The sequence below is a fragment of the Ptychodera flava genome, chromosome 17 (assembly GCF_041260155.1).
Source record: "Ptychodera flava strain L36383 chromosome 17, AS_Pfla_20210202, whole genome shotgun sequence".
NCBI classification, from domain to species: domain Eukaryota; kingdom Metazoa; phylum Hemichordata; class Enteropneusta; family Ptychoderidae; genus Ptychodera; species Ptychodera flava.
This window is the reverse complement of record NC_091944.1, coordinates 18,177,029-18,204,395: the sequence shown is the minus strand read 5'-3', so window position 1 is coordinate 18,204,395 and position 27,367 is coordinate 18,177,029. Positions and strand designations below refer to the sequence as shown.

At 39.7% G+C, this 27,367-nt stretch overlaps 1 protein-coding gene across 12 annotated transcripts in view; it reads left to right on the top strand.

Annotated features, from left to right (window-relative positions):
• The window catches only part of LOC139115650 (titin-like), a 68,209-nt gene that overhangs the window by 4,815 nt on the left and 36,027 nt on the right, over positions 1-27,367 (top strand). For 2 of the 12 annotated variants that reach the window (XM_070677933.1, XM_070677927.1), the window contains exons 2-15: positions 13,941-14,005; positions 14,689-15,006; positions 15,932-16,068; positions 16,422-16,583; positions 17,567-17,596; positions 18,738-18,827; positions 19,127-19,225; positions 20,126-20,173; positions 20,759-21,143; positions 22,036-22,095; positions 23,834-23,898; positions 24,899-25,006; positions 25,902-26,207; positions 26,640-26,810. In XM_070677933.1, the coding sequence (XP_070534034.1) occupies positions 13,941-14,005; positions 14,689-15,006; positions 15,932-16,068; positions 16,422-16,583; positions 17,567-17,596; positions 18,738-18,827; positions 19,127-19,225; positions 20,126-20,173; positions 20,759-21,143; positions 22,036-22,095; positions 23,834-23,898; positions 24,899-25,006; positions 25,902-26,207; positions 26,640-26,810 (2,044 nt within the window). Of the gene's footprint in view, positions 1-13,940; positions 14,006-14,688; positions 15,007-15,931; positions 16,069-16,421; positions 16,584-17,566; positions 17,597-17,767; positions 17,792-18,737; positions 18,828-19,126; positions 19,226-20,125; positions 20,174-20,758; positions 21,144-22,035; positions 22,096-23,833; positions 23,899-24,898; positions 25,007-25,901; positions 26,208-26,639; positions 26,811-27,367 lie in introns of all 12 variants that reach the window. The other 10 variants (XR_011548153.1, XM_070677936.1, XM_070677928.1 and 7 more) reach the window with 9 other exon arrangements.

Here is a 27,367-nt window from a genome sequence, read left to right as displayed (position 1 = left end):
GATGCGACTCTATCGCAGAGCATCATCAGCGAATCAGACGGCGTTGCTATGGCCACCGTGGTGAAAATACACACGCTGCTCTAGCTGTCGTCTTCATCTTTCAATTGATGATACCCACGCCTGTTTGTAACAATGATTCGTCTTTTATCTCATGAAACCAATTTTTTAAATCAAGAAGCAACATTTCTCAAAGTCAATATATATTTGGCTATACCTTTGTATAAGGTCATTTTATATAATTTTACAGGGATCATAATAACCGATAATAACAATTTTGCATATATATTTCAACCATCAGGCTATTGTTGGTCGTCATGACAACTGCCACGCAGTATATCTTCTTCACTTTACCACGGTCAAACTATCGAATAGGAAACCGTGTCACATTGTAGTCACGCCAGTAAAACATAGAATTTAGTATTACCAGTGTTTTTTCATCGTTATATCAAGGGAATAATCCGAAACTGCGATGAATATATTATCAGATATTGTTGATTGATTTTGATGGTTGACCAGCGTATTATTTTGAAAAAATGTCGTTTTCCATGATAACACATATTTCATGGTTATAAATACGGGTGGAACCAAACGGAAGAGGGGTGGCCGACATATGAGGGCGAATAATCGTCGACAATTGTTTTGCTGATTCTAGGGACCGCGTTAAGCAGCCGGCCTTGTTTGAGAAGTGCATGCATTGGATCCATTTTCGCTCGAAGCCTCGAACGGAAAATTTTATGCAAAGTGTGTCTACAGATATTGTTTTGATAGAGATACAAATCTGACAGTTTTGAAATTTTTCCAATCCGGGAGAATTTTCAAGCAACTCAGATCGTGTACTATAGATAGAACTAGGTCACATAAAATTGCAATATTGAAAATACATGATTTTCAACGAAATATCCAACCCCCACTGTTCGTTACCATGGTATCAACAATACGCACACCTTTAATGCAAAGCAATCATCGGTTTCAGTAATGGGCTTATGAAAGTAACCGAAGGCCATCATATGGATAATGTACATAATGTATCTTCAGCCTTGATGCGCTCGATAGTGACAAGATACCATGAAAACATCGGGATCACAGGTCATTTACTCTGGTCACCTAATACCGAAGTCCATATGTTTTCGCCACATCGCTTGGTGTATCCCCACCTGCCTCCTCGTTTGATTTGGTTTCAAAATGGAAAGGAAATTGATGAGGCGTGAAAATAATCGAATAATTTGAATTTAGTGGATCAAATTTCCGTTGGTTCTGGAATTCATGGTTCTCGTAACGAAAATCACGTCTAGATTTTTTCCTGCTGTCACTCTGGTCGTGTTATCCTATTTTAACGCCTCGGCAGGTTTCAATGTACTTGATGTGTACCGTTTGGCCGGTAAACAAAATAAGTCGAGTTAATTTCTCCAAATTAGGACAGGGAAATCCTCGCGACACAAACAAATTTAATTTATTCCCGTAGTTGACAATAGTTTGCGCAGAAAGCCGAAAGTGAATGTTCCGCCTCTCAAAGGAAATTAGAGAATAATTTTCGCCAAATGGGGTGAGTTTATTGAAATCAATGTTCGTTGAGGTGTCGATTTGAATGGCTTTCATTGCCATATGTTTAATAAAAATCACTTGAGAAATGAAAGCGGAATCTTACAAAGAAATGCCGCATTAAGAATTATATAATTCAAAACGTCGCTATGGCAACGGCGCATCGACATAGAATTATTACAACATATAAGACTGTTGAAATGCCGTGTGGTCAAATGCAGTCAGCTGAGCCCGTTGGATTCACCCTGTGTTCTTAGCCATGAAACGCATTCCGAATAGTTACTTATTCTGAGAAATTTTTCCACTCAATAGCATCTTCAATCGATTTTAGTTGTTAACGAGCCTTTGTTGCGAAAATAAACCGCGAAGAACTGCAGAGAGTGTCTTGTTGTTTGTTTTTGACCGTAAAAGTCAATTACTAACGTGATTGTCCCTAGATAAATTCACCACGGTGTACTTGACAAGAATCGTGATGGCGTCCTTTTTGAAAACCTGGCCCAGGAGTTAGCCGACTTGTGTATAAATTATAAAGAAACCATTATATTTTTTGCTTTAATATTTCGTGAAATATTTTTATTAAGTGTGACGTGCAGTCAAAACGTTGAGCGTCACGGTAAACCTCGTTAACTAAAGCCCCACGTGCGATCTGTACGTTGCATGTAAATCTGTTCAATTTCAAATTATGACGAGGGGCCATATGTGATTCAAAGCAAACGGATGACAAACGAGATTTCTACTCATCGCGTCCGGGGGGGGGGGGGGGGGAATGGGGAGATAGGCTCCATCTTGATTATCGTGTGCAAATTTGCTCCAACTATATGCTATGACTGGCATTGTTATTAAAACCATGTATGTACCTGATACTCAATCGCCATTCAGACTTTCTTTTGAAATCTATGTTTGTCTTTGATTAATTTATTAGCAGTTTCAACTTTCAACAGATTAGCAATTTATCGCTTTGGTGAGGGGGGGGGGGAGTGAAATCAGAATGTCTACTGATTTTCGCATTTCCAATTTTCGTCTTTGAAAGGGGCTTGATGTCGATGTTACACATAACGAGTTTCGTTCGCCATTGGCATAGGGTGTGTATAATTATCCACAGCCCCTAAAGGCAGAAACAATCACATAGTCTTGAGTATAAGAATTCTACTCAGCTGATGAAAGATGATGACTGTTACCATGACAACTTTTGCAAACACGAATGTAGAATTATTTTTTCTACGGGTCCACTTGCATTGTCGTCATTTAAAACATACTGCAACGCACAACTTCACAGTGTTGATTTTTCTTGAGTTTAGCAATAAACAGACATGCGTGAAGAACGTCGGTCATCGACGACCGTATTTCGGTGCATGCGCACCGTGTTTTATATCCCCGGTTGATCCGCAGTGCCCATAAAAAATTGATGCAAAAGAAAGAAACTTAGTCTTATGACCATACAGCGAACGTAAATGATAATAAAAAAATTTGTTTCATATATTTCGAGAGGACACCACCTCCAGTTCCAATAATCGAACACGTCACAAATCTAACATGTTCACGCTGGGCAAACATGTATCCAGCTAAATTGAGTTTCACTAGGGTCTGTTGGTGATTGCTGGTTTCCACTATGTCTTGTATGTAGTAGGAATAGTTCAAAGGTCATGTTGTACGCTTCTGACATCAGTGTACTTTCTTTCCCTACACAGTGTAGGGAAATGAACTTGTAAATTACGCAATTACAATGAATTGGGGTCTTTCGATCATTCAGGAGAACCAGTTCATATTATTAATGTATGTTGTGTGCCTCTTCAGTTTCTGCCGATTCAGACAGCGAACACAATACCGACCGCAGCGCAGCAAGGATGCCCGACGAACACCCAGTTAAGGTAGAATGCGTCCAGAAAGTAAAAGACTTAAACCTTTGCCGAAACTTTCCTCAGTGCAACTTTCAGCCGTTCTATTATTACCAAATCAAGAACAAAAATCAGGGGGTCACCGTGCAAAATTTGGTACTAGCGAGACAAATTACCAAACATTTACCAATGTTTCAAATTCAAAATGGCCGCCATCCCTGCTTAAACTCTATGGGGAAAGATAAAATTATCAAATTTCAATAAACTTAGATGATGAAAATATTTATAACTCCAAGAGCTTGAAAATGAGCCCCGCACAAGCGGTAGACCAGAAAAAGTATTGGGAAATTTGCGAGTTCCGAAAATCTATCCATGAGGCACAGTCTACCTTAAGCGTGTATTCGCCGCTGTTATATTTATGTCTGCATGTTAGATTACTTAGAATCGACTTTAATATCAGCATGCATTTTTATCGACATCGCGTGAAATTCCGTTTTGCCGATGCGGCACTAAGGCATACAAAATTGTCTGCCAAATGCCACACTGTAGTCTGTACCATTCAAACACGGCATTCAATGTGCGTGGCTATTAATGTTTCTAATGCTGTGAAAACATAGCCGAGTAGTGCATGGGTATCTCAGCAATATTGATCGTTTTTAGATTTCAATGGCGTCATTTGTGATGATTAGACTGCGAATTGCGGTCCGTATAAAACCCGAGCGCGAATAATGATGTCATACACAATGGCTATCAATATCAAAGGAATGCTAGTGGTGCACAGAGTGAAAATACTTATTATTCAATCGCGACGTTTTCAAAGACAAGTTCGATCGCGCATGGCTTATCGCCATACAAACTGTGAATACACCGTGATGGTTGTTTTCTTAGGGTTCTCCTATTTGCCGTAAGGGTTGGGCTTTGGTCTTAGCCCCTCCATCGCTGTGGTTCATGCTGTATTTAGGTGTGTCTTCATAGTAACAAGGGTCATATCATGTCACTGTATTTATCATTGCTGTCCAAAGTACGTTTTAGGAACTGCAATGAAATTTGTTGAAAACGCCACAAAATTGCTTCCTATAATTCCGATTAAAAATTATGTAAGCTTTCCTACCTACCTAACTACATATCTATCTATCTATCTATCTATCTATCTATCTATCTATCTATCTATCTATCTATCTATCTATCTATCTATCTATCTATCTATCTATCTATCTATCTACCTACCTACCTACCTACCTTCCTACCTACCTACCTACCTATCTATCTATCTATCTATCTATCTATCTATCTATCTATCTATCTATCTATCTATCTATCTATCTATCTATCTATCTATCTATTTATCATAGATTATATGTGGCGTTGTTATGGTGATTACATCTTCAATGACAACGGGGTACTGTTTTTTTTTTTAATTTCGGACAAGAACCCTCGGATTCCTCGAAACGTTGAGACTGTACTAGGCCAACGTGGCCAAGCACTGAGTGCAGATCAGACGACATATACAGCAAAACAAACAGAGTGAATAAATATAGCAGAACAAAAAGAAAGTTCCTCACTCATACACTACATACAAAAAAAAAGTTTTAGAAGTGTACCCTGCATTGTTGAACACTATGGTTTATCCACTCGAACTGTCACGAATGGATGCCTCCGAGCGGCTGTTGACCCTTGCCTGTTGTGTCAAGAAAAAGTCCCCTCCCACCCTGGAGGGTTACTCTCAAAACCTTCTCAACAGGAGCCAGCAGCATCACGCTTTTATCCTACATGCACCATAGCAGAGCACACAATACAAGTGACTCATTAAAACCAGCAGGTTATTCAGGTCGTGAACGGTAAACAGCACGCCGTAGCATTAACATGATTTGTGTCACACTATCCTGAGTACATTTCGAGATATTCAAAAAGTAGATTTATATGTGTCATCTGATTTTTGGTACACGGTTTTAAAGTTCCATGAGCTGTAACTTTTAGCTCTTTGTTTTCAGTAGTTTGTTCTCTTTATCAATTCCAATCTTCTGTTAAAATCGCTTAAGTATGACAAATGCCTGGTATGTATATTGCTCATCGACTTAAGCCCAAAATTGTTCTGTCAGAGTGGTCAGTACCGTTATAATAGACACTTGTTTGATATTCTGACCGTACTTAATGTGGAACTCGCCTCGAAGACAGATAGTCGGACTCTATTTTTTAAACTTTTCTGGTGTGGGGGCTCATTTCAAAGCTCATTTCAAAGCTCAATTTTATTTTTCCCCGTAGACTTAACATAGAGATGGCGGCCATTTTGAATTTCAAATATCGGTAAATGTTAAGTAATTTGTTTCCTTAGTGTCAAGCTTTTGCAAGGTGACCCGTGATTTTAATTCTTGAGTTGGTAACGAGAATGGTTTAAAGCTTCATTGAGGAAAGTTTGAGCCAAAGTTTAAGTCTTTCACTTTCGAGGCGCATACTACCTGCATACCTCAACAATAACACAATAGGTCACCACGGTCACAAATATTAGACCATAAGCTTGTTGACAAGTGAAATACTTGGCATTGAAGCACGATACTGGGAGTAGAACAAGAAAATGTAGACACACAGGACAGAAATACCGAAAAAATAGCTTAAGTTTATACAGTAATGGACCTTCTAATAGAGAATAGGGTTTTCCGTGCGTCATACTCGTAACTTCTTGTACTCTGTGAAATTGTTATGTAATTATAAAAATATGATTAATTCTAACAAAATGTACTGAAGTAAACTCGTTGCTGGTAGGAAAGGCAAATGCTAGCCTATTATACAGACGGCTATCATGCATTTTAAGTTGGATGATAACAGATTAATGACGTCTGGTGAAAAAAACATAATTATCTTCACAAATTGACAACAACTACAAGTCTGCAACCACATTGATGAGTTGTCCGAGTTCACACGCCATTACAGTTACTCACTAATAAGCAATCTCACGCGCAGGTCATGCTCACACCAGCTAACTAGCACGCTGTTATTGTTGTCGGAGATTTTATCAGATCGCCAACCTCTGTTGTCCAGATTACCGTCAAACCGGACAGCAATCTCATACGTGCCTATACCCGTAGTCCAAGGTTCGTTGGAGCAAACAGAACTTGACCAAACAGAACTATTTTCCATTATGAGGAGCTTATGCTGGTGTACTAATAATCGTTACTCGGAGTAAATCCCTTTTGAATAGCACTTGTTTTAGCAAACTGGCCAACAGTAGAATGCGGGATAGATCTCGTGGTCCAGGGTACATTATTCACCAATAAAGAGAGTCTGATCTGCCCGGTAAGCCGAAACGAATGAATTTTACGCTTTTAATTAAAACAGTCACGGTCCCACCGAAGAATTCCAATAAATCTTACTTTTCTGAACGCGCATAAAACGATTTTGGTAATCGGCTTATTTTGCATACAACTATTTGAAATCAACCAGCAAGCATCTGAAATGGACAAAGTCGCATTTCTCAAGAAAGTAAGTCGTGTATTGAATGTTTAGAAATTTACATGAGCGGGTTTTAACGCTACGCTGTTTTGATGGAAATTGCTGAATTTCAAACAGGCGTGTCATTTGTTTTGGTCGGCGTATCCGAGAGACATTTGTCTGCCTCGAATGGAGCCTCAAATCCGTATGTCTCCAACGTTGTTTTGGCAGCGTATACCCAGACAGTTATCAGCACCGCTATTAATGCATTTTGAATGGCGTCGAATGTACATATTACCATTGTTCGCGTGAGGTTGAGTTGTTTATTTCTCGTTACGTCAAACCAAACAAGACAACAATAGCGGAAACAGCGCGAGTTTGTTGAGCGATCGTGGTGAAATACACAGATTTTTACATTGTATGTGTCGGCACCGCAGACATGTAACCAAGCTAGTTACACCGTTGGGCGGCCTTTCCCTTATCCGTATTGAAAAGAAAGCGACACAGTGTGTTGATTTCAAGCTTCCGATGTTGAATATACCTTTGAGATGAAGCTTAACGGCTCCTCGACCATTGTAACTTACTTACAAAGACTCACGTCTGGTAAAGTGGACTTCAATGATTTCTACATATTTTTATTTCGTCTATTCGATAGGCAAACTTAACGTGAAGCGAAAAAAAAAACCCCGCAGAAACTTAATTTACACCCCAACTGTACGCTTGGCGATTTACAAGTTCTGATGGATTGCTAACTTGTCTAATTGCTCTTTAATTTATGGTCAGAGCGCTTTGAAGTGTAGCCCGAATAACGAGTTCGATTATGGAATTGCGTGAAAATTAACGACAGAGGCCTTCCCCGTGCTTGTCAAACACGATGCCGTGAAAACCCATCCTTGAATGAGCGAACTGTATGGGTGGGTCTATTCATCGATCAGGAATTATGTATTTACATCTGTGTATTGTCCGTTCTGAAAGGTTCCCCTTCGAGTAAAGGCGACATTGTAAATATACTCCGAGTACAATGGGAGATATTGCAAAGGTATGGTGACCACAGTTATATTGAGATGGAGCGCAACGACCCACTTTACGACCCGAGCGTCGGAAAATGACAGGTCTTTCATACCTGTCACGCCGTACGAGAGGATCATTAAAGACATAAAGGTTTGGCCTGCTCGTTAGTTAGAGTCGTAAACGAAATGTAGAGATATGCCGTGAAGTGGCGATTCTGAGGTTGCTACAAAGGTCTCCCTACAAAGCATTTGAACAAAGAACAAAGACCGGGGGGGGGGGGGGTGTTGCTAGGGACGCTGTGTGGGTCACATCTCTTGGCAACCACACCATGACGTGTTATTTATTTATATTTTGCACAATTCAAACGGGCGGGGTCGCGAGGTGACATTTCAATAAAAAAGTCGGCGTTGTTGGACGGTAACGGGGATTGCTTACAACAAGTGACTTCGCTGTTAAAAGATGAAAGAATGGTTTAGTTCTCGTCTGTTAAGTCTCGACACGGCCAATATGGCGGCAGCCACATTTTGCTATTGTTCTAAAAAACCTGATTTCGATCTGCTCAACAGCACAAGTGATTCACCGATCGATTAATTCACAGCTACGCCGAACGGTTAACCTCAAAGTTAACGGGTCAACGAGCCTGAAGAACGTGTGCCCGGGCCAGCACACATCAATACGACCAGTGACCACACAGCGGTGCCCTTAGATACCAAACACATGTAGTGCCGAGACATTCCAATATACAGCACACAAAAACATACACTCTGACAATAGCCAACCTGTGGCGTAATCTTTCCCCTGAGGGCGGACACACTGTTAGAATGCTACGTTTCGCTTGTCAGGACTCTACGGTAGCGGGGACTACAAAAATAAAAACCCATTCCTTCCCAAGGCAGTGTTAATAATACCCTTAAAAATCAATTTTGGTTTCCAGCAAGATTTTGGTGTTATCGATTTCAGAGTATCACACCTCACTTAAATTGGTCCATTAGTGAGTTTATTACGGCGCACGAGTTTGACTTAACAACCTTGTCGACGTTGCTCATCTATTCGAGGTGATAGACTAACTCTATCGTTAATTACGTAAATGTTCGTTCCAGGGCCGGGGTAATTGCCCTGCCTTAGTCGAAATGTCTGTCGTCTTGCCTTTTGGAATTTTGTCAGTGTTTGATTTTTGAAATGCAGAACCCCATCACAACCCTTACAACGGCACTTCTTTCTGCAGAGATCCAAATTTACCCTAAGGTTATTGCAAGGTATGATAATGGTTAGGAACCAACGACGCCGTGACGTCAAAGCCTCCTTTTATTCTGAATAGCGCCGTACGATTCATAGTAGATGGTCCCCTCACAAAATGACTAGGCCTCCTACTGTTGCAAACAACCACAGATCTGCCAGTGTTGATTCCTACGGATTTATTTTGTGAACAAGAATTTCTGTTGCTGCATTACTGAACCTCATCTTTATAGTCAGCGTCGTCATCATCATCGCCATCATCATCATCATCATCATCATCATCATCATCATCATCATCATCATCAACAATATACACAACCCAACACAACAATGCACAGCACAGGACATATTTATACATTTACAGAAACCACAACAGTGCGTGTAAAAATGAAACTTTAAATATATGTATGCTCTTTGAACTAAAATAGGAAACTTGGTGATGCACTTGAAGCTTCATACCACAGTCTCTCTCATTTAAACTTGAAATAATTTGCAACTTTGTCATGTCGGTTTGCGCCACGATCAAAGTGATTTGTTACGTCATGTAACACCCCTGAAAACGCGATTAACGATCGGAACACCGTGACCCTTTCAAGATGACGTTACATGTTACGCAATGCAATGATATCAATACATGATTTTCTATCCACATAAAAACCGACTGTGTGATAACTGGCCTGAAGGCAGTTCCCAGCCCACTTTGGTATCCCCGTGTCTTTATATATTGATTAGACAGGTACACACACGTATGGATAGTCTATTCTTATAGCAGTGATTCACCGTTTGATCGACTTCACTGACTGTTTTATTTGCTCCCTTTTTGCCACAAAGATCTTTTCAAACACTTTCCAATATTTAGGAAATAAATAGCAAATGCAAATGACTTAAATTAATCATATCAACAACAACAACAGCACAAAAATAGCAACAACAAACAACAACAACAACATGATAATAATTATCATTATCATAATCATAATAATTACGTATTACAACGTTCGTTTATGTTCTAACTACATGAGATAACAAAATTGAAGCAGTATATTAACACATTGTCATTATATTTGAAAAATGGAAATTACTCTTACAATCATATCTGGAACAGTAAGTCTTTCTATAAACATCTGCCGCTTTTGACACCTGGACTGTTATCATATCGTTTAATGAGTAATGGAGACTTGACTTTCGAATTTTGCAATCCAGAGAGCGATTTGTATCGATTTTTTCGCAGTGTTGGTTCCAGTCAAATATTAGTTCACCTCCGAGTCTGACCTCGGCAGCATTCATGCAAAGCTAATAACCGCGAAATTGCAGTAACAATTCTCAGAAGCATTACGCAGACACGCATGCATGCGTGACAACTTTAGGCGCGGGAAATCATTTTCTTCCCAGCATTGCCCTGAAGAATTCAGTCTGTGTCATGACATTCTAATGTAAAAAGTCCTCTAAATAACCCTTAGTGCTTTTGAATAGGTAAGATTTCATCTTTCCATTCTGAATAAAATAGGCGCTGTTAACGTATCGAGTTACCACTTCAACTGTCTAGAGGCAGTTGCGTCGTGATGGCGACTTGACAACCATCTTAGGCATGTTAAGTATCTCTTTTTTTCAGAATTCTTTCAATCAAAGCTTAAAAGACGTGGAATTCGGAAAAAAACCCAACAACCACTACATATACGGCGAGAACGCATAATTTCCGTCGCCATGACAACATTGAATCTATTCGTGTCTCCTTTCTATCTTTTAATTCAAAATTTAAGGTGCTCTTCCGTGTGAATAGAACCACTCCATCCAAATGTAGTGCGTTATATGGAAGTCCATTATAAATGAACATAACAAGTAATTATCAGCACTAATGAACAGCTGGAGACACTTTAAATGTGACTTCTTGCTTTCCCTACCATGTGACGTAATGGCGAAGAACTCACCTGTATGGCATTTGTCTATTTATTACCTTTGGACATACTTTTTACCTCACGATATCGCGAAATTTCTCGCCGATTCCCGCGGTTTACAGTTGTACCTTTAAGTGCTAAAGACTGAGAAGAGACAACTATACACTGCCATTGGCGAAGTTAATAATGCATGCCCGTATAGAGATCACCGTACCTCTGCTCACAGTGTTATGTTAACTGTTTGTCTGTCTGTATTGTACAAAACTATGCGTTCCTTGCCTGTACAATTAAAATTTGGCTCAGACGCACCTGTTCATCCCATCCTTTCGCAAACAATTGTTACATCAACTTCAAGTCTACATCGAGTCACAGTGCTTGTCTCACAGGTAAATTTATCTAATTATGTATTTATCATTCACTTGTCTGTAGTTTCTTATTTGTGACCTGGCCTTGAAACGATCTCGCATCAACCCCATTGTTTTGTTTGTGTATTCATAACACTCACAGTCCACATTGAGTTTTCAATCAATTGAAACAATTTGATCTTGGTTTATTCCCATGAAGATCAATCACCCAGCTTCGCCAGCAGGTCGAATTTATCACATGACCGCTGTAAGCTGATAATTTTGTTCATTATAAAAGCATGAAGGTCAGAGCGTCATTAATTATCGTAGTGATGAAGTGTTATGTTGGGATGTCTGTGCCGAAACTGTCTTTACCCGCCAGATATCGAGTACAGCGAATTGCCCTGCCTCGATGATATTCGGTTACCTGTCTACCAGTTTCACGCCATAGGAGACACATATTTTAATCGCCTAATTTGCAAGTGAAATTGTTGGTTGTCACTCCTTAAAGAGTCCTTGATAAGTGCGTTTGATCACTTAGCAGTATGATATCATTTGCTTTGATTTTCAGTAAAGGGAGATAGATGGACTGATAGATCGATACGTAGAGGCAGACAGACAGACAGATAAAACAAACAAATAAGGATTCTGCGACATTGTGGCAAACAGATAAACAGTGAGAAACAGAGATGGACAAACTGAATTTGAAGGGACGTCCTGTAGGCAGTGAATAACAACTGACAATATCCGATTGTAGTAAAGAGAGTGTCAAATCAACCATTTCTGTAAACACAATTACCGACAATGGTGCACGGTGAATGATAGATTGCACTCGGTATCGTGATAGTACTGTTACTCACGCATGGCGCACAATCACCTCAACTTTTTGTCGTACCCGGAACATCCTTTTTTGAATGAAAAACTGTTCTTTCTTCAGTCTCAGTTCAGTTCTGAAAACGCGTAAGTCGACTTACAACAGTGTCATCTAAGTCCTATACAAGAAATGTGTTCCTTTTCTACTTTCTTGTTTACACAGATGACAGCTTTTTGTATATCGAAAAAATGAGGACAGTGGCTTTTGTGACTTAATTGGTCAAGGGTTATCATGTTGCGTACAGCCCCATGACAGACATCGGCCGGTTCCTTGTTTTCCTTTAGTGTGAGCAAAATTAAGGACACCATAAACAAAAATTTCCTAATTCAGTTGTTGCAACTAATTCAGTTGTTGAAAACGCATACTTTGACGACACATTTTTCTGCATTAACGTCAAAGGTATGTCAGGATTAAAACAGCTTCTCTAAAGTAGCAAAGTAGTTATGACATATTTCCGTACACATGCGCATCGAGGAGCTGACATACTTGAGTTGAAAGAGATACGTTGAGCTTCATCAAGTATTGTAATGTTAGGTATCAAGATGATAATGATGATGATAATGATGATGACAACGTCGACGAATATAACGATGATGATGCAACGACTTGACAACAACAGTTAGTGTAACAATAACAACAACTACAACAACAACAACAACTACAACAACAACAACAACTACAACAACAACAACAACAACAACAACAACAACAACATAATAATAATAATAATAATAATAATAATGATGATGATGATGATGATGATGATAATAATAATGTTGTCGGATTGCTTTATTATTGTTGTTGTTGTTGTTGTTGTTGGTATTGTTATTACTATTATTTTTGTTGTTATTGTAATTACTATTCCATTTTTTCATTATATAGTTGTTTATACTTTCATCATCATCATCGTTTTAATCACACGCACTGCAAATGGTTGTCTTGAAGAGGACATATACTTATCCTGCCAATATGCCAGGACGCTCCGCGAGCTCGCGTATTTTTTATTTTGGATATCGCATTTCTATACGCTATCAAGTTGTTCTGATGAAATTATTGTGGTTTTGATGGATACTGCCCAGCCCCTGGGATGTCACTGTCGATCCGTCGTATAATTGATGGCGTTTTAATGGCAAAAGCTGAATGAGCTAAAGGGGAGGGCTACTTGCTTTTTTGTAGCGTTGAAATAAAACTGTCTCGCGTAAATGATAATTAGCAATGGCTCACTGAGGTCATCCAGACAGGCTCTTTTCGTCACCATGACAACGATCAAAGCCGTTGTCCCCTTGTATAGCTACAGAAGTCAATGGCCTCTGAAAGTGCCCCGCCCCTTCCGTGAGAAAAGAATGAAGTGGTACGTTCTGTCATCATGAACACAGGATTGTGTCACAGTAAACTAATAATAGAGCAATCAATTAGTTAATTGCTCTCTCCCCAGATCCTAATGAAAACGTAAATGCTTCTCATAACACATGAAGATTATGTCACAAGGTAGCTCAAAAATTTGCATTCCTAATGTGCACGTCTTCCAAATAATTTGAATCTAGCCGATAAAGGGAATTAATATGTTATATCATTCGGAGAACATGTCTTGCATTTGATAGCTAAAATGAATCTCGGACAAGTGTTCTCCAACACGTTGCATGACGCCATAATTCAGTTGAAATCTCCGTCGAATTTGAATGGATCCTCAACGGTGAAAACTTTACAGTCTGACCACCTGGTGGCGCTGTTCATAGCTGCAGCCTGATTTGACCATCATATTGTGTCTTTCTTCTTTCAGGCACCTGCCAATACAGGACCGAGCACCGCCGGCTCTTCATTTTTACCTCCTGTCTACGACAACTCGTAAGTTATGCATTACTTTGCATTCTACAGCCTTGCGCCCTCTCCCTTAAGCTTCTAATCTCAGTGACTCTCTTCGAATAAATCATTAATCTTAACTTCATCAAAAGAAAGAGTTATTTTGACTTAATCAGTGCATCTCTCTCCATTGTAAAGTAACACATGGAAATATTCAAACAACAACAAACGAAATAGAAACACCAATCAATTAACGGCATTAAGGTGTTTAACACAAAAATCATTGTTTCGACAAATAATTATGCAATATGGATGATTTGTTTTGGTCTTCCTTTCGTTATCCTGATTTTGCCGATCAGAAAATTCCGAGAAACAAGCGGTCAGCTGCTTTTTAATTGAATACTCTTTATAAACGAAAAACGGGGAGCGAAGACGTCACCTAATTTGTCCGTACAACTGCTCACGGCGGAGAAATGACTTTTTGTCACTTCTAGACTCTAGCTCAGCCGGTTGGTTTGACATAGTGCCCAGTAGTGTAAATATAAAAATCTATTGTAATTAATGGTTTGAAAAGCGATTTGACGTGATTATGATTTGATTAAATTTTAATAAATTGTAATCCACTCACAAATACAGGTCTGCATAATGTAATTCAGTTCTCATTCTAGACATTTTGGTTTAATGCATTACTTTTACTCAAGCTTATATTCCTTTTACTTCGATTCTAGTTTCTTCGATGCATCGGAGACCTTTCCGACGATTTACCCGTACCCGGTCGTCGACCTCAAGACCATCGGCAAGTTGCCGCAGCAGAAGGTCTACCTGCCCTTCGTGGACACTGCGGTCATGCACCCGAAGTTCATCACCTCAGTCGAGATCCGCGACAAGCAGTACGAGGCGCCCCAGTTCTGCTACGGCTGCCGAGCGTTCGTGGAACCGTCGCACGAACACCCGACGACGACGATCGACAGCTGGGTGACCAAGGATGGCGAAGGCCATCTGCCGCCGGGACTGTGTTACGCATGCGCACTAAGCAACGTACCACAGTAAGTACGCACTTTTCACGTCAAAATAAGCTGTCATTTACACTTTAGACTATATGACTGACACAGAAAAGGAACCCACTTTCGCACTCTGCGTTAGTCTGTACAAATGTTTACATATCGATAGCCAAAGCGAAGACAGTAAGCGATTTATCGATTAGTCTTTTCTTTCATGAAATTCCAAATAGAGACGACAAAATGTTCTCCAAATTTACTCGTTATTCTGAGAGTTTCCCGAAAAGTGGACATTTTAACTGCGGAATTCAGTACGGCATTATACGCATTTTCAAGCGCCTAGATGCATTGGTGTCAATGCATGGGTCGAAACCCACACATGTCAGAACATGATATTGCCTGACAACGGAGAAAGTAAACCCAGTTATAAGTGTTTTGAGTGTTGATTCGTTCGCTGTGTCCACGGGCAGGCAGTACAGTAGCGATCGCGAGTCCTGTGACTGGCAAAAGATATATCACAGAGAGGTAGTAACGGTGATATTTTTGGCGCCATGATGGCAGATCTTGCGATTACCGGCTGTGGAATACGGTTAAAACCTCATAAAAGGTAGATTCGATTTCAATTTTCGATTTCTGGTTTATGAACACCAAAAATGTTTTTTTTTTCTTCTCACGACTATATTCGTCATTGCTTTTTTCTCACTGTAATGATTGCTGATGCTTGTAACCGCGGTGTTTTTTTCTGGTATGAATTTTCGTCAATGCAAACTATAGGCGGCAATAATCTATCTTTTAGAAATTTGAAAGCTAAAACTGCAAAGAAAAGTCAACACCAGCTTTTGATCGTGTCAGAATTGTGATCCTCAAGTGCACTGAAACATGTCGATTTTCAGAAAAGTATTTCAGCCAAAAGTTGCATGTTGGTATGGTTATCACACGTCATTGAATATAATTCGGTCAATTCTTCCTGCAGCTTTCACTACGAAAAACCAGTCCGAGTTGGCGGAGGTTTCTCGTTTTACCGCAAAGACAAACCATCTCACTTCGGGACGCAAAATACGCCCCCATCCCGTCGAGACGGCCCGGCACCGACTTTGGTAATATACGAAGGTAAGTTCATTTCGCTACTTTCACTACTGATGCGATCGATTAAAATCCAGAGGAAAAATGCCGCTGAATAATCCAGCCTGGTTCAAATGAGCGACCGTTGATGCAAACTATGGACTTTACAATGAAACACGGCTAGAAAATTATGCAACCGTATATGGGCGTCACTTCCCATATTCACCAATTTTGTCTTCGTTTTTGTCTGTTTATTTTTTAAATAAATATTAGTTATTGTTATTTTTAGATAAAATATAGCTTCACTTTTTTTGTAAAACGTTCTCTGGAAAGTGGCAGGAACTTCGAACTGTCGTCTGTTATAGTAAAAGTTTTTCACCCTTGTACTCGTCTGTCCTCAGCGCCGAACAATGCCAGCGGGGATGGCATGAGTGTGGTCAGGTTTCGAGAGCCTGACGGGCCCGTCAGGTCCACCACCGTCCCCCGTGAAGTGCCTCCAAGGATACCACAGTTCATTCAGGACAGAGAGAACGGGGAGGACGTCAAACCGAAGATATACGAAGGTAAGTTCGGACGTTGAGAAGCCCGCGATAGTTTTATCAGCAATCAAAAACTTTCAAATGAAATCACGTACACCATTTACCCATGCGATGAGATGACCCATCCCCCCCCCCCCGGTATCAATACGCCGTCAACATGAATTATATCCTGACGCTTCTGATCACTCGTCAGGAGGGAATGTTATCATCACAGCCATATTAATTGGCGTTAGATCGAGCAGCCAAAGTTTGAGCATTCCATATAACGTACACGACTTGAACACTTGATGCAGACCGTCATCACAGCTTTGAGTATTTCAACCGTATCAGGTTCACGTTTCATCCCCTCCTTTTCCTAAACTACATCCTCAGATCTGAAATTAAAAAAAAAACCAATAAAGAAACAAAGCAAAAAAAACAAACAAAAAACAAAACTGATAGTGATTTGTTCCGAAGTACTTTGAACCGGAAACTCAGAGACGTATATTTAGCATTCACTGTCAGTTTGACGAACACTATGCGGAAAAGCACAGCACAGAGTTATCTTAGCTAATTATCCACCCCTATGCAAACGTCTCAATACTCCTGATTGAATTTCGGCCTTCTGTGTCCTTTTATCATTAATGCACTCTCTATTTCGAGTGATTTGAAGTTTTGAACAATGCTGCAGCTCTCGCAAAAATGCTGGGCATAGTTTTCTGAACATGACGTCAGCCATTATGGCGAGCTAAAACCCCCTTCGCAACACAAATATATGGCTAGCTAAAGTCCCCTTCGCAAAACAAATATATCAATTTTTAGAAAATTCGTTCAGTCTTTTCGTATTGCAGCAATGGTGATCTGTTTCTGTCGACAGAAATTTTGCAGCGCTAAATATGCTTTTAGCGCAATAATATAATTGTAAATGACCCTCACCTGTACACAGTTCTTGTCTACGTGCAAAATACATTGTATGACGTCATCAAAATATGTGTACATTTAACATGTAAATTTTGTAATCTTTTTAGATACCTTTAGGCCTTTAAGAGTCTCTATAAGTAAGAAAACTTGTTACAAGCCTTTATAGCTATTAACTATTTCTCTTAAGCCACTAAAACGCCAAATATCAAGTAATCATAAAAGTTACAATTATCGCTACGCTCGCAGTAATATATTTAATATTATATTGTACATATACTTACCCTATTATTATTTCCCTGGTTTTACAGCTGTTTGTTACGCATGCTCAAGAGGTGAAAGATGTCTTCACTTTAATTCTTACTTCTAGTTTATAGAACTAATTTTTATTACATAACTTACTTCGTTAGTTAATTAATTAACATATCGTAACCCATTAAGAATTATTGGTGATTTATTTTGAAAGTAACATTTTCTCATTACCATTAGCCATCTCATATATGTGTGCATAATTTGTATATCATTAGACGCATTCTATGGTTTCTACCCAGAATGCTTTGCAAATGCCGTCATATCATTAATGTCGGCAATGTTTACTGTTAGATCTCATAAGATAGTATTGGTGTTTCGTAATGTTCTCATTGTGTTGTATATATTAATCATCATTCTTTCTCGCTTTGCTCGAAATGTTTAAGAATGAAGATCGTCTTGTGAATTTTTTCTTAACAAATTTATTTTTACTCATCAAATGACAACTATACTTACTTTATATACATCGTAGCTTTCTTGGTTATTGTCAGTGAATCGCTCTGGGACGCATTCTTTGATCATAAATAACGAATGTGTACCTCAATCATTTGCTTTATTTGCGTTTTGACAAGCTGCAACAATGCTAAAAAAAAATACAGTATTTTTAAACGCATATTAAATGGTGGCGCTGTACAGTGTACAGACGTTCATGACAGCGATTCGGTGGTTTACTACCAAGAAATGACAGCATGACATGCGTTTCTGCTTTTTTTTAAATATAAGTTGGTGCAATTATGCTCTACCTCCCCTCATTGAGTCATTTCTGTAGCTCAAATACAATCATACCGGTATCCATAGAGATGGTATCCGTTTTCTTTACGTACTTGTAGCTTCGCGATCCCTGTGCCTTCATGATGATTTCAGATGTGAATTCGTCCGAACGTCCGTTGTTGTACTGATCAGTAGCAGGCTGTATCTTGCCACGATTAGATCATTGTGCAATACTGACAATTTTCGCAAACTTCATTTCAGCTTTGGATGAATATAACAAACGTCATTACGATCGGTCGTTAGCCGACCAGTCGTCGGAGTCCGGAATCGGAACATCTATCAACACACAAGGTATAATAGTAATTTTTGTTCTGAAAATGTCAGCACTCGGCAAAACAAACACAAAAACAGACAAAACAAAATCTACATAATAGAACAAATAAGAAAACGAATTTCCACTTGAAACAAAAAATGACAGTATTATCTTTGTTACTATTGACATGCCATATATAATATATCGAACAGTCCAAGAGTGGTTTAACATGTCTTTGGGAGTTTGTAACAAAGTGTCACGGTTTGGCACAGAGAATAAATTATAAGGAATGAAGGCTATTGAATGACGTCATATTTTCTATCGGCTTTTCACCCAGACGTTAAACGGTACTTTGATAAGATTGCGGAGGAAGACGGTCGACCTGACCCAGCACCAACACCCGAACCACAGCCACAGAAACAAAAACTGTGGAAGGGTAAGTTGTATTTTTAATGGGCAGGCAATCAATACGCACAGCAATAATTGGGATATTTTCGCATTCATGCCCCTTCACCAACTTCACGTTATCTTACATCAACCAAAACCAACTTAGTCGGTGGCGTTTGATCGCCACCTCATCACTTTCACACCCAGAGCAACATAATGTAATGTTTTGAAGGAGATGTATAAATCAACTTGACTCACTCTCACTCACATCTGATTCATTGCATCGAACTTCATGTTCGTTAACCTCAATAAAACGCCCGTTGCAACAAAGTGTTTGAATCACGGCAGTGTCTAGGTTTGCAAGCTTTATTAATGGAGAACAACACATCGCACCGAGCGACTTTTTAGAACTCGCAACTTTCAATTTACTGACCAGCGTTTTCACATAGTTTTGCTTCGATCCAGACTGAATCAACATGGCTGACTATAATTTCAGACTGCTGTCTGTATTTCAGTTTTTCTAGGGTTCTTCCTTGTCCTTTTTCGGTATTTGTCGTAGTTGGTTTTGTCTTTGCTTTGTGGCGTATGTTTTGTACATTTACCGACACACAAAAGTTTGGTACGATAGTTTTGTACTCCACTTCATTGTCACGGTATAGCAAGTATTGCCAATTGTATCTTTTCCTCCCTAATCGAGTCTGTCTTCTTCAATATGTGTCAAAGGTCAAGCTCTTTCCTCAAATTGTTCAAATAAATGTTCACCAGTATAACTACAACTAAAGAATAGCTGTTTCCCCTAAGTGGTACGTGATAGTTTAGTATTTTTTGCGCCATTTCTTGCCACTCTTTGCCATGTCGTCGCCACGCACCTGCGCCCTCAGCGAAGCTGAATTGCTATTAACTTATTCAAGGTTATGCACCACACGTATACTCTTCTTTCTTTCAACAGACAAGTCGAAGGATGCTCGGATCATTGTCAAAGAGAAACCGTTCAAAGGTTTTATAAAATTTTTGAGTTCACGACTATGTGTACAGTAAATAACACCACGTCCTACAAGTCGATATGTCTCTCACCATGTTTTGTTTTGTATAACACACTGCATGCTCGCAATGGCTATTACAATATTAAAACACCACCCCGCTGAGGAAAGTCTCTTTCGTCTGTATTTCGCTTCTTTTTAAGCCAACACGATTTTGTACTATATAACCATAGCTTCACAACATTAAGGTTATTTCTTTCAGTTGACGCCATCCAAGTTTAACTGATACTCTATACCGGTTTCATGTCATGTGTATAAGAGCAGGGTGGTGTTAATAATATTGGAATAGCCGCTATGCGATTCATATCATTCACGTTTTTACATATTTACATAAATTAACCTTAAAACGTCTATAACCAGAACCGTTTACAATATTCAAATGCGCATGTTTATGTATAGAGGTTTAAGGTCATGCATGCATGCATTTCGTCGGTCGTTGTATAAAGAAACAATCTGCAATAAATATTTTCTTGTTGTCTGCATGAGGCGTACATATCGAAACACATGTAACAAGGCAATAACACAGTTTCATTTTGACACAGCTCCAAAGCAGTTTCAGCTGAAGAAGGCAGAGAAAAAGATCACCGAAGCAAAGGATCCTTTCAGTACGGACAGAGACCTCAATATTCCGAAATACAAGGCATTTGAATTGAAGAAGAGCGAAAAAGAGACAACCAAGCCCATTGATTTCGACAACAGTCGGCCGGACTACACACCGCCGCCGAAATGGGAGCCGAAAAAGCCGGCCAAGAAGCCGCCAACGGTGCCAATCGAGAGGCCGGAGCGCACCGAGAAACTTTACACAGCGCCCCCAGCGCCCAAGCCTCGGCCAAGGAAAGCTCCGGAGCCGCCGCCACCACCTCCACAGCCAAAACCAAAACCCCTACCACGGAAAGAGAAACCAGTGGTGATTCCAAAGCCAAAGACGTGAGTATATATTAGTCAGTTCTTCGTAATTATACTTTCCTACGAATGAAGTTAAATCAGATGATATAACTATTATTAATTGCAGGGACAGGTGAATTCGACATTTTTAACGGTCGACTGAAATTTAGTGTTCCTGTCACACATTGGCAAGTTTCCGACTAGTTTGTAATAGTTACGAATACACTCATTGTTCAGTCTGTGCTTACAAACTTATTTCCCCTACATGTCTGTTTAATAATGGCAAAAGTAGCTCAGTTCTGTGCCTGGTCTTATCTCTCTGTTCGTCTGTCCTTATGTCTGGGTAATTTTCTCATTTCGAACTTTAGAGGCTCCGACTAAACTAATTGGCATTTCTTAGTATCTACCTTTATGGCTATTTGTCTAACTGGCCTGTTTCCTGGATTTTATCCGTCATTTTTTATCTGTCCGTCTTTCTGTTGGTTCTGTTTGACTGTCAGTCTGTCTATCTGTCCGTCTGTTCTCCCTATACTGACTGTCTGAGGCTGATTCAAAGTTTTAGTATACACGTTTGTAGATTATCACTGACAATGTCATCAATATAGTTGTGTACTCAATGTGTTACTCCGTCTTGCTCTGTGAAAATGGTCAATTTGCGGAAACAGCAAGTGCATGTTATATGTGTATCTTTTTATATGATAAATATTTGTCCAAATTTCCAACAGCACAGCGGGTTCGCTTCTAACTAAGATATCAACTGTTTTCGCCTTTACATGATATGTGGAACGCTGCAATTCGACATAACTCGACGTACACGGACTGGTCGTCTCATCTACCGTTCGTCCACACACCACACCACAACACCACACTGACCGACTTTTATGTTGACCTTCTCTCTGCGTGCATTTTTTGTCTCGTTTTCCCCGTGACTCAGTGACCCACTGCTTAAACCAATTAAAAAGAAAAAGAAATTAAAGCCACTGGTAAAAAAGCGGTGAGTGCAATTTCAAGGTTGGAGGTCAGAGGTTAAGGGCGTCGACTTTGATTGCGGTGACCTGACATAATTTTACTGTGCGCCAACATCGTCCGCCATCTTTCGATATTTTCTCCACAAATCAGGCAAGCCTAATGCGCAAAAGTTAAAGTGATCAGGTTGTATTTGACGTTTTCCTACCCTTTTTCATTCAATTGTAGTCTGGATTTGTCAAAGTTTACATAATATTTGTCCAAGACATGTCGAAAGCTTACCGGACCTCTCTTACACAAACAAAATATTTTTGGTGTGAAGGATCGCAAGTGCATATAAATATTACGCCAATATATGGCCATATGAGAGACTATTATGACGAGCACTAAGCGCGTTTTCTCTGACCTGAAATATCGAACGATGGCGATGATGTTTTTGGCTGCATCCTTCTCAGAGGATTTACCCTTTTTCACTAACAGAAAGAAAATAACTTTCCTTATTTAGAGTGTCATTTTTATTAAATTTGTTTTTACTCAAAGAAACGACTCCAATGACAATCTATCCATTAATATCTGCTAACAGTAAAGCGTCCACCAACATGAGACGCATTAGACGGAAGATTCGTCACGCGGTGTTCTGTATGATTCTCGTCATAGAGAGCGCCCTCAAGCGACGAATCTGTCAGTCTGTGGAAGACTTAAACAATAACACTATTTGAATACTCAAGATACTGACAATTTACGACGAATTGAATGGTTAATCTCATTATATCGATAAGGTAGAGTGCGCCTCGAGTACTTATTTGCACACTCAAACTTTCACAATATTATTTTGATCCACCATGTGTTGTGGCTCATTTTGAAGCTTATACAGTAAATTAAGTCTTAAATGGCTTAGTTTTGTGAAAATCGGGAGTTTTGTCTTCCCCCACAGAGACAACACAGGGATGGCGGCCATTTTGAATTTTAAATATCGGTAAATGTAGGGTAACTTGTTTCTTCAGTACCAAAAATGGCACGGTAGTCCCCAATTTTTACACTTGATTTTGAAAAAAAAAAACAAAAAAAAAAAAACATGATTGAAAAGTTTGCTTGAGGAAAATTTGAGCGAAAGTTTAAGTCTTATTATGTTTGAGGCGCCAACTACCTTAACATAACGGAATGACTTCTTTTTTACTTTAGAGGGAATAATTCTAGATCTGTGACTTATTGCGTTGTATTAACCAGTTTCATACTGCATGATCTAGAATTTACAATTACATGAATCCATGACGTGAGTTATTTAGAGAGATTGATTTAACCATTATTAAATCCTGAGTTGTCCCTTTCCGATTTCCCTGATCATAACTTTTCCTTCATTAAGAAGGCAGTAGCTGTAACTTCTGATGAATTTTTTCATAATTCTTCTACAAAACAAGTATATCCCTGTATTATTCTTCCCAAGATATGTTGACGTTCAAATATCAGCCTTGCCAATGCAACGCTTTGTGTATAATATGCAGTGTGTATTGTTGACATTTGAAGTCTGATTCGGACTGAAATTCCTGTGGCAAAACATTGGATATTTTACACACCTACAGTTTGTAGTGACTTTGCGTTGACTATTTTTCAGTAGGAAAAGAAAGTGCATTCATTTTACAAGCATAACGCAAATAGTTGAATATTCATCAAAAGTTACAGTTTCTAAGCTTTTAATGTTAACAGGGTGCGCCATTGTTATAAGATATTAACTCTCGTTTCCGTTCGTTTTCTGTCGGACAATATAGGCCTTCACCGGAACCGGAACCCAGGCCCGATACACCGGACTCTGGAGTCGAAAGTGTCCCTCCAGGTAGGAAGAGTATATATTTAGAGTAGATATAGTGGTCGTATTTTACGCTTACAGTGAAATTTCATGGTTATCATATCTTTAGTTGAAACGAACAGTCAGCAGAGATAGTCATAAAGTCAAGTTCATAACTTCGGATACGTAAATTTTGATCACCTGACATATAAAAGAAGCATTCTAACATTGACGCTAAAGTTTTATGTCCTTGTCACAAATAATTGAATACTTTACTGTTGGCGCTGAGCGAGCTTTCTGTAAGCCTTCTTTAAGGCACAAAGTCGGCCATTTTTCATGAATTTTGTTTGATACGAGATACTACTTATATTGTTTGACATGTTGAAAGATACTGAATGAATGGGTGACCATGCATATATTCGACCCCGGTTTTAGACAAATTAAGTGAAACCATCGCGAAAATGAATTAATGGTCATGACCATTAATTCATTTTCGCGATGGTTTCATTCATCGTGTCTAAAACCGGGGTCGAATATATGCATGATCACCCATTCATTCAGTATCTTTCAACATGTCAAACAATATAAGTAGTATCTCGTATCAAATTGGTCGCATCAAGAGTTATTGGATTACCTAGGTTCAATAGTACATAACGTTATAGTTTGGGAGCCTCTCACTTAAGTGAATATGTTCGAATACATGCATGTCGTCGGAATTATACACTTGCTTACATACAAACATACATGCATTACTACATGTATACGTACGTATGTAAGTACATACATACATAGATAGATATATACATAGATAGATGGACACATAGATATATACATAGATATATAGATTCATGTACAGACATACATACATACATACATACATACATACATACATACATACGTACATTCATAAATACGTAAATACATAGACGCATCCAAGTACACATCATGTTGACTTGTGATTTTTTTGGAAGCATCTTCGTAATAGGTCATGCAGATGCTAAGCTGTTTGCTTTGCTCTCTTATAACCACGCATTTTGAATTTTATCAGCGTCGCCTCCCCCTTCGCCTACTCCTTCACCCGTCCTGCCGTCAATAGAGCCTCGTACTGCAACGCCGACCCAGGAGTCAGAATCTGAATCCGAAACCGAGACAGAAGGTAGTCCAGTCTACGTATGCCTGAATGCAAATGACATTAAAACACTGACTACCCTGGATATCTGCTTCTGTATTTTCCAAGCAATGGCACAAAACAGTTTATTAACCCGTCTTTCCTTCATTTCTGTTTTGCATACCTTGCTGTGATACATTTACTAACAATGGCGCATAATCCCCGCCATAACTCTGCCGTCCCACCTATGCAAATCGCAGCCCAAAGTGTTAGCCAATCACAACACGTATAAGTAGCTTCACTGCGCACGTCGCGTTACGCACCTATCACAGCACAGTGTATCATGTCTCTCGATGTAGACTTTCGCACAGTTTCCAGCAGCTCACGTAGAAGAAGAGGGTCTATTTCGTCACACTCTTCGACACAGACCACCCCTTCACCACGCACACAGCCCACCAGGCACTCCAAAAGCAGGTCCAAGGTGTCCAAAGGAATTTCGCAGGACGAAAACCAATTGCAAGCTTTTGAAAGCTGTACATGTCTGCAGCACTTTTCAGAAGATCACAATAATAAAGAAATAAGAACTCGTTCACGCCTCGATAAAGCGACAACCGATGACCTACGATCAAAAAATGACTATGAACATAAGATAACATATAAAGGTTGTGTTTATAGTATTTGCGCTTTGAGTGTACTTTCAATTGTGCATGCATGCGATGTCGAAAACAAATTTATCATCAGCAGTTTTTCAATAGTTTCGACGCCTTGCCTGTTGCGTGTATGTGAAACGCTTCCATTAGTGATCGCACCGGGTACTGCTTGTGCCCACGTGTGACGATGCAATGCTTGGTTTGCTGTGTGGCATAATTATTGTGTGCAATAAGTGAATAAACTCCATGCCCCTTTTGTTTCATCCATCCTACACGCATCCGATTGCTTCAAGAATCCACCGATGACGACGACGATTCGGACTCGGAATCCTCCTCGGAATCTGAGAGCTCAGACTCCGAGAGTTACGAGTCTACCGACATAATCAGGCCAACAAAAACCAAAACTAAAACGCGCAAAGCTAAGCCAGACAAACCAAAGCGGCCCGCTAAGAAACCTAGCAAGCGCACCAAAAAGAGAACGGCCGACCCAATCACAGACGTCAAAGGTCCTCCGCCATCGAATACTGACAATACTGAAACACTAACACAGAAACTAACCATTTCAAAGAAAAAAGCATCCAAACCAAAAAGGGAAAAGCGTAAGGATATATTGCAGAATTTGAGTGAGATTCCCACAGTGTGGGGAAGCGTGAAGCCCGTTCACAATCAGTCTCACGTTTGTTTGTTGGTTATGTGGATCACATGATCTCGATCCGAGATCTTGAAAGTCACTTTGAACAAAATTTTCCTATTGTGTATTCCTCTTGTATTTTTAGCATCGCTTTTTGTTATTTTTCCGAATTAAGCATTTAACATCTTTATACCTTCCTTTCATCACAGTCTTTTGCGGTGTTGAGTTAGTTTTTGGACTGGCAATAAGACTGGTGTTTCGTGTGTTTTGGGTGAAACGGTGTCCTTTCATTATCTACCTACTAATCAGATGTTCATGTATTCATTCATTTTCATTCGTTTTTCTATGCGACGGCCACAGATGTAAAACACACTAACCCGATCACGTTTCGACTTTTCAGGACCCCCGAAGGAGGTGCCATCAAAACCTCGAACTCCGACCCCGCCTCCTCCAACTCCTCCTCCGCCCAAGGAGCCAACGCCGCCACCAACACCACCACCTCCACCACCACCAAAGGAACCGACGCCTCCTCCCCCAACGCCGCCTCCCCCTCCGAAGGAACCCACGCCAGGTATTCATATTTTTTTTTGCATCTGCAGCCATTTTGTAATAAAACCATGCACATCTTGTACATAAACTGAAGACTTGGAAACCTGTAGCTAGCGGCGCTCCATTCCAAGTTACAAGCACCGCCGACCAGGCCCACCAATATAAACCTCACAAGTGATGGATCTCTCTTATAAACTGCAACAATATGATTTTCTTTCAGTTTGGTGAATGCGCGTTTCATTTCAAAAAGGGACTGTTTTCGCTTGTTGTTGTTCGCCGAGGACAGCACAGTGACATCTCCAGAACGCCCATCGCCTGTGTTGGTTACTCCACATATAACAGCCACCTAATACATGAACATATCAATCTAACATAATGAGAACTTTCAAGTTTACAATTCTTTGTATGCAATAATCTCAATAGCGTCAACATCTTATTTTCTTCCTCCGCTCGTTGACTATTTTTATCTCATGAAGACAACACACCTGTCTTTCTCTTCGACCATGTATCGATTTCTTCGCAAACTGTTTTAAAATGGTAACAATACAATGACACTGGGGCTCTCCTTAAAGTCACAAT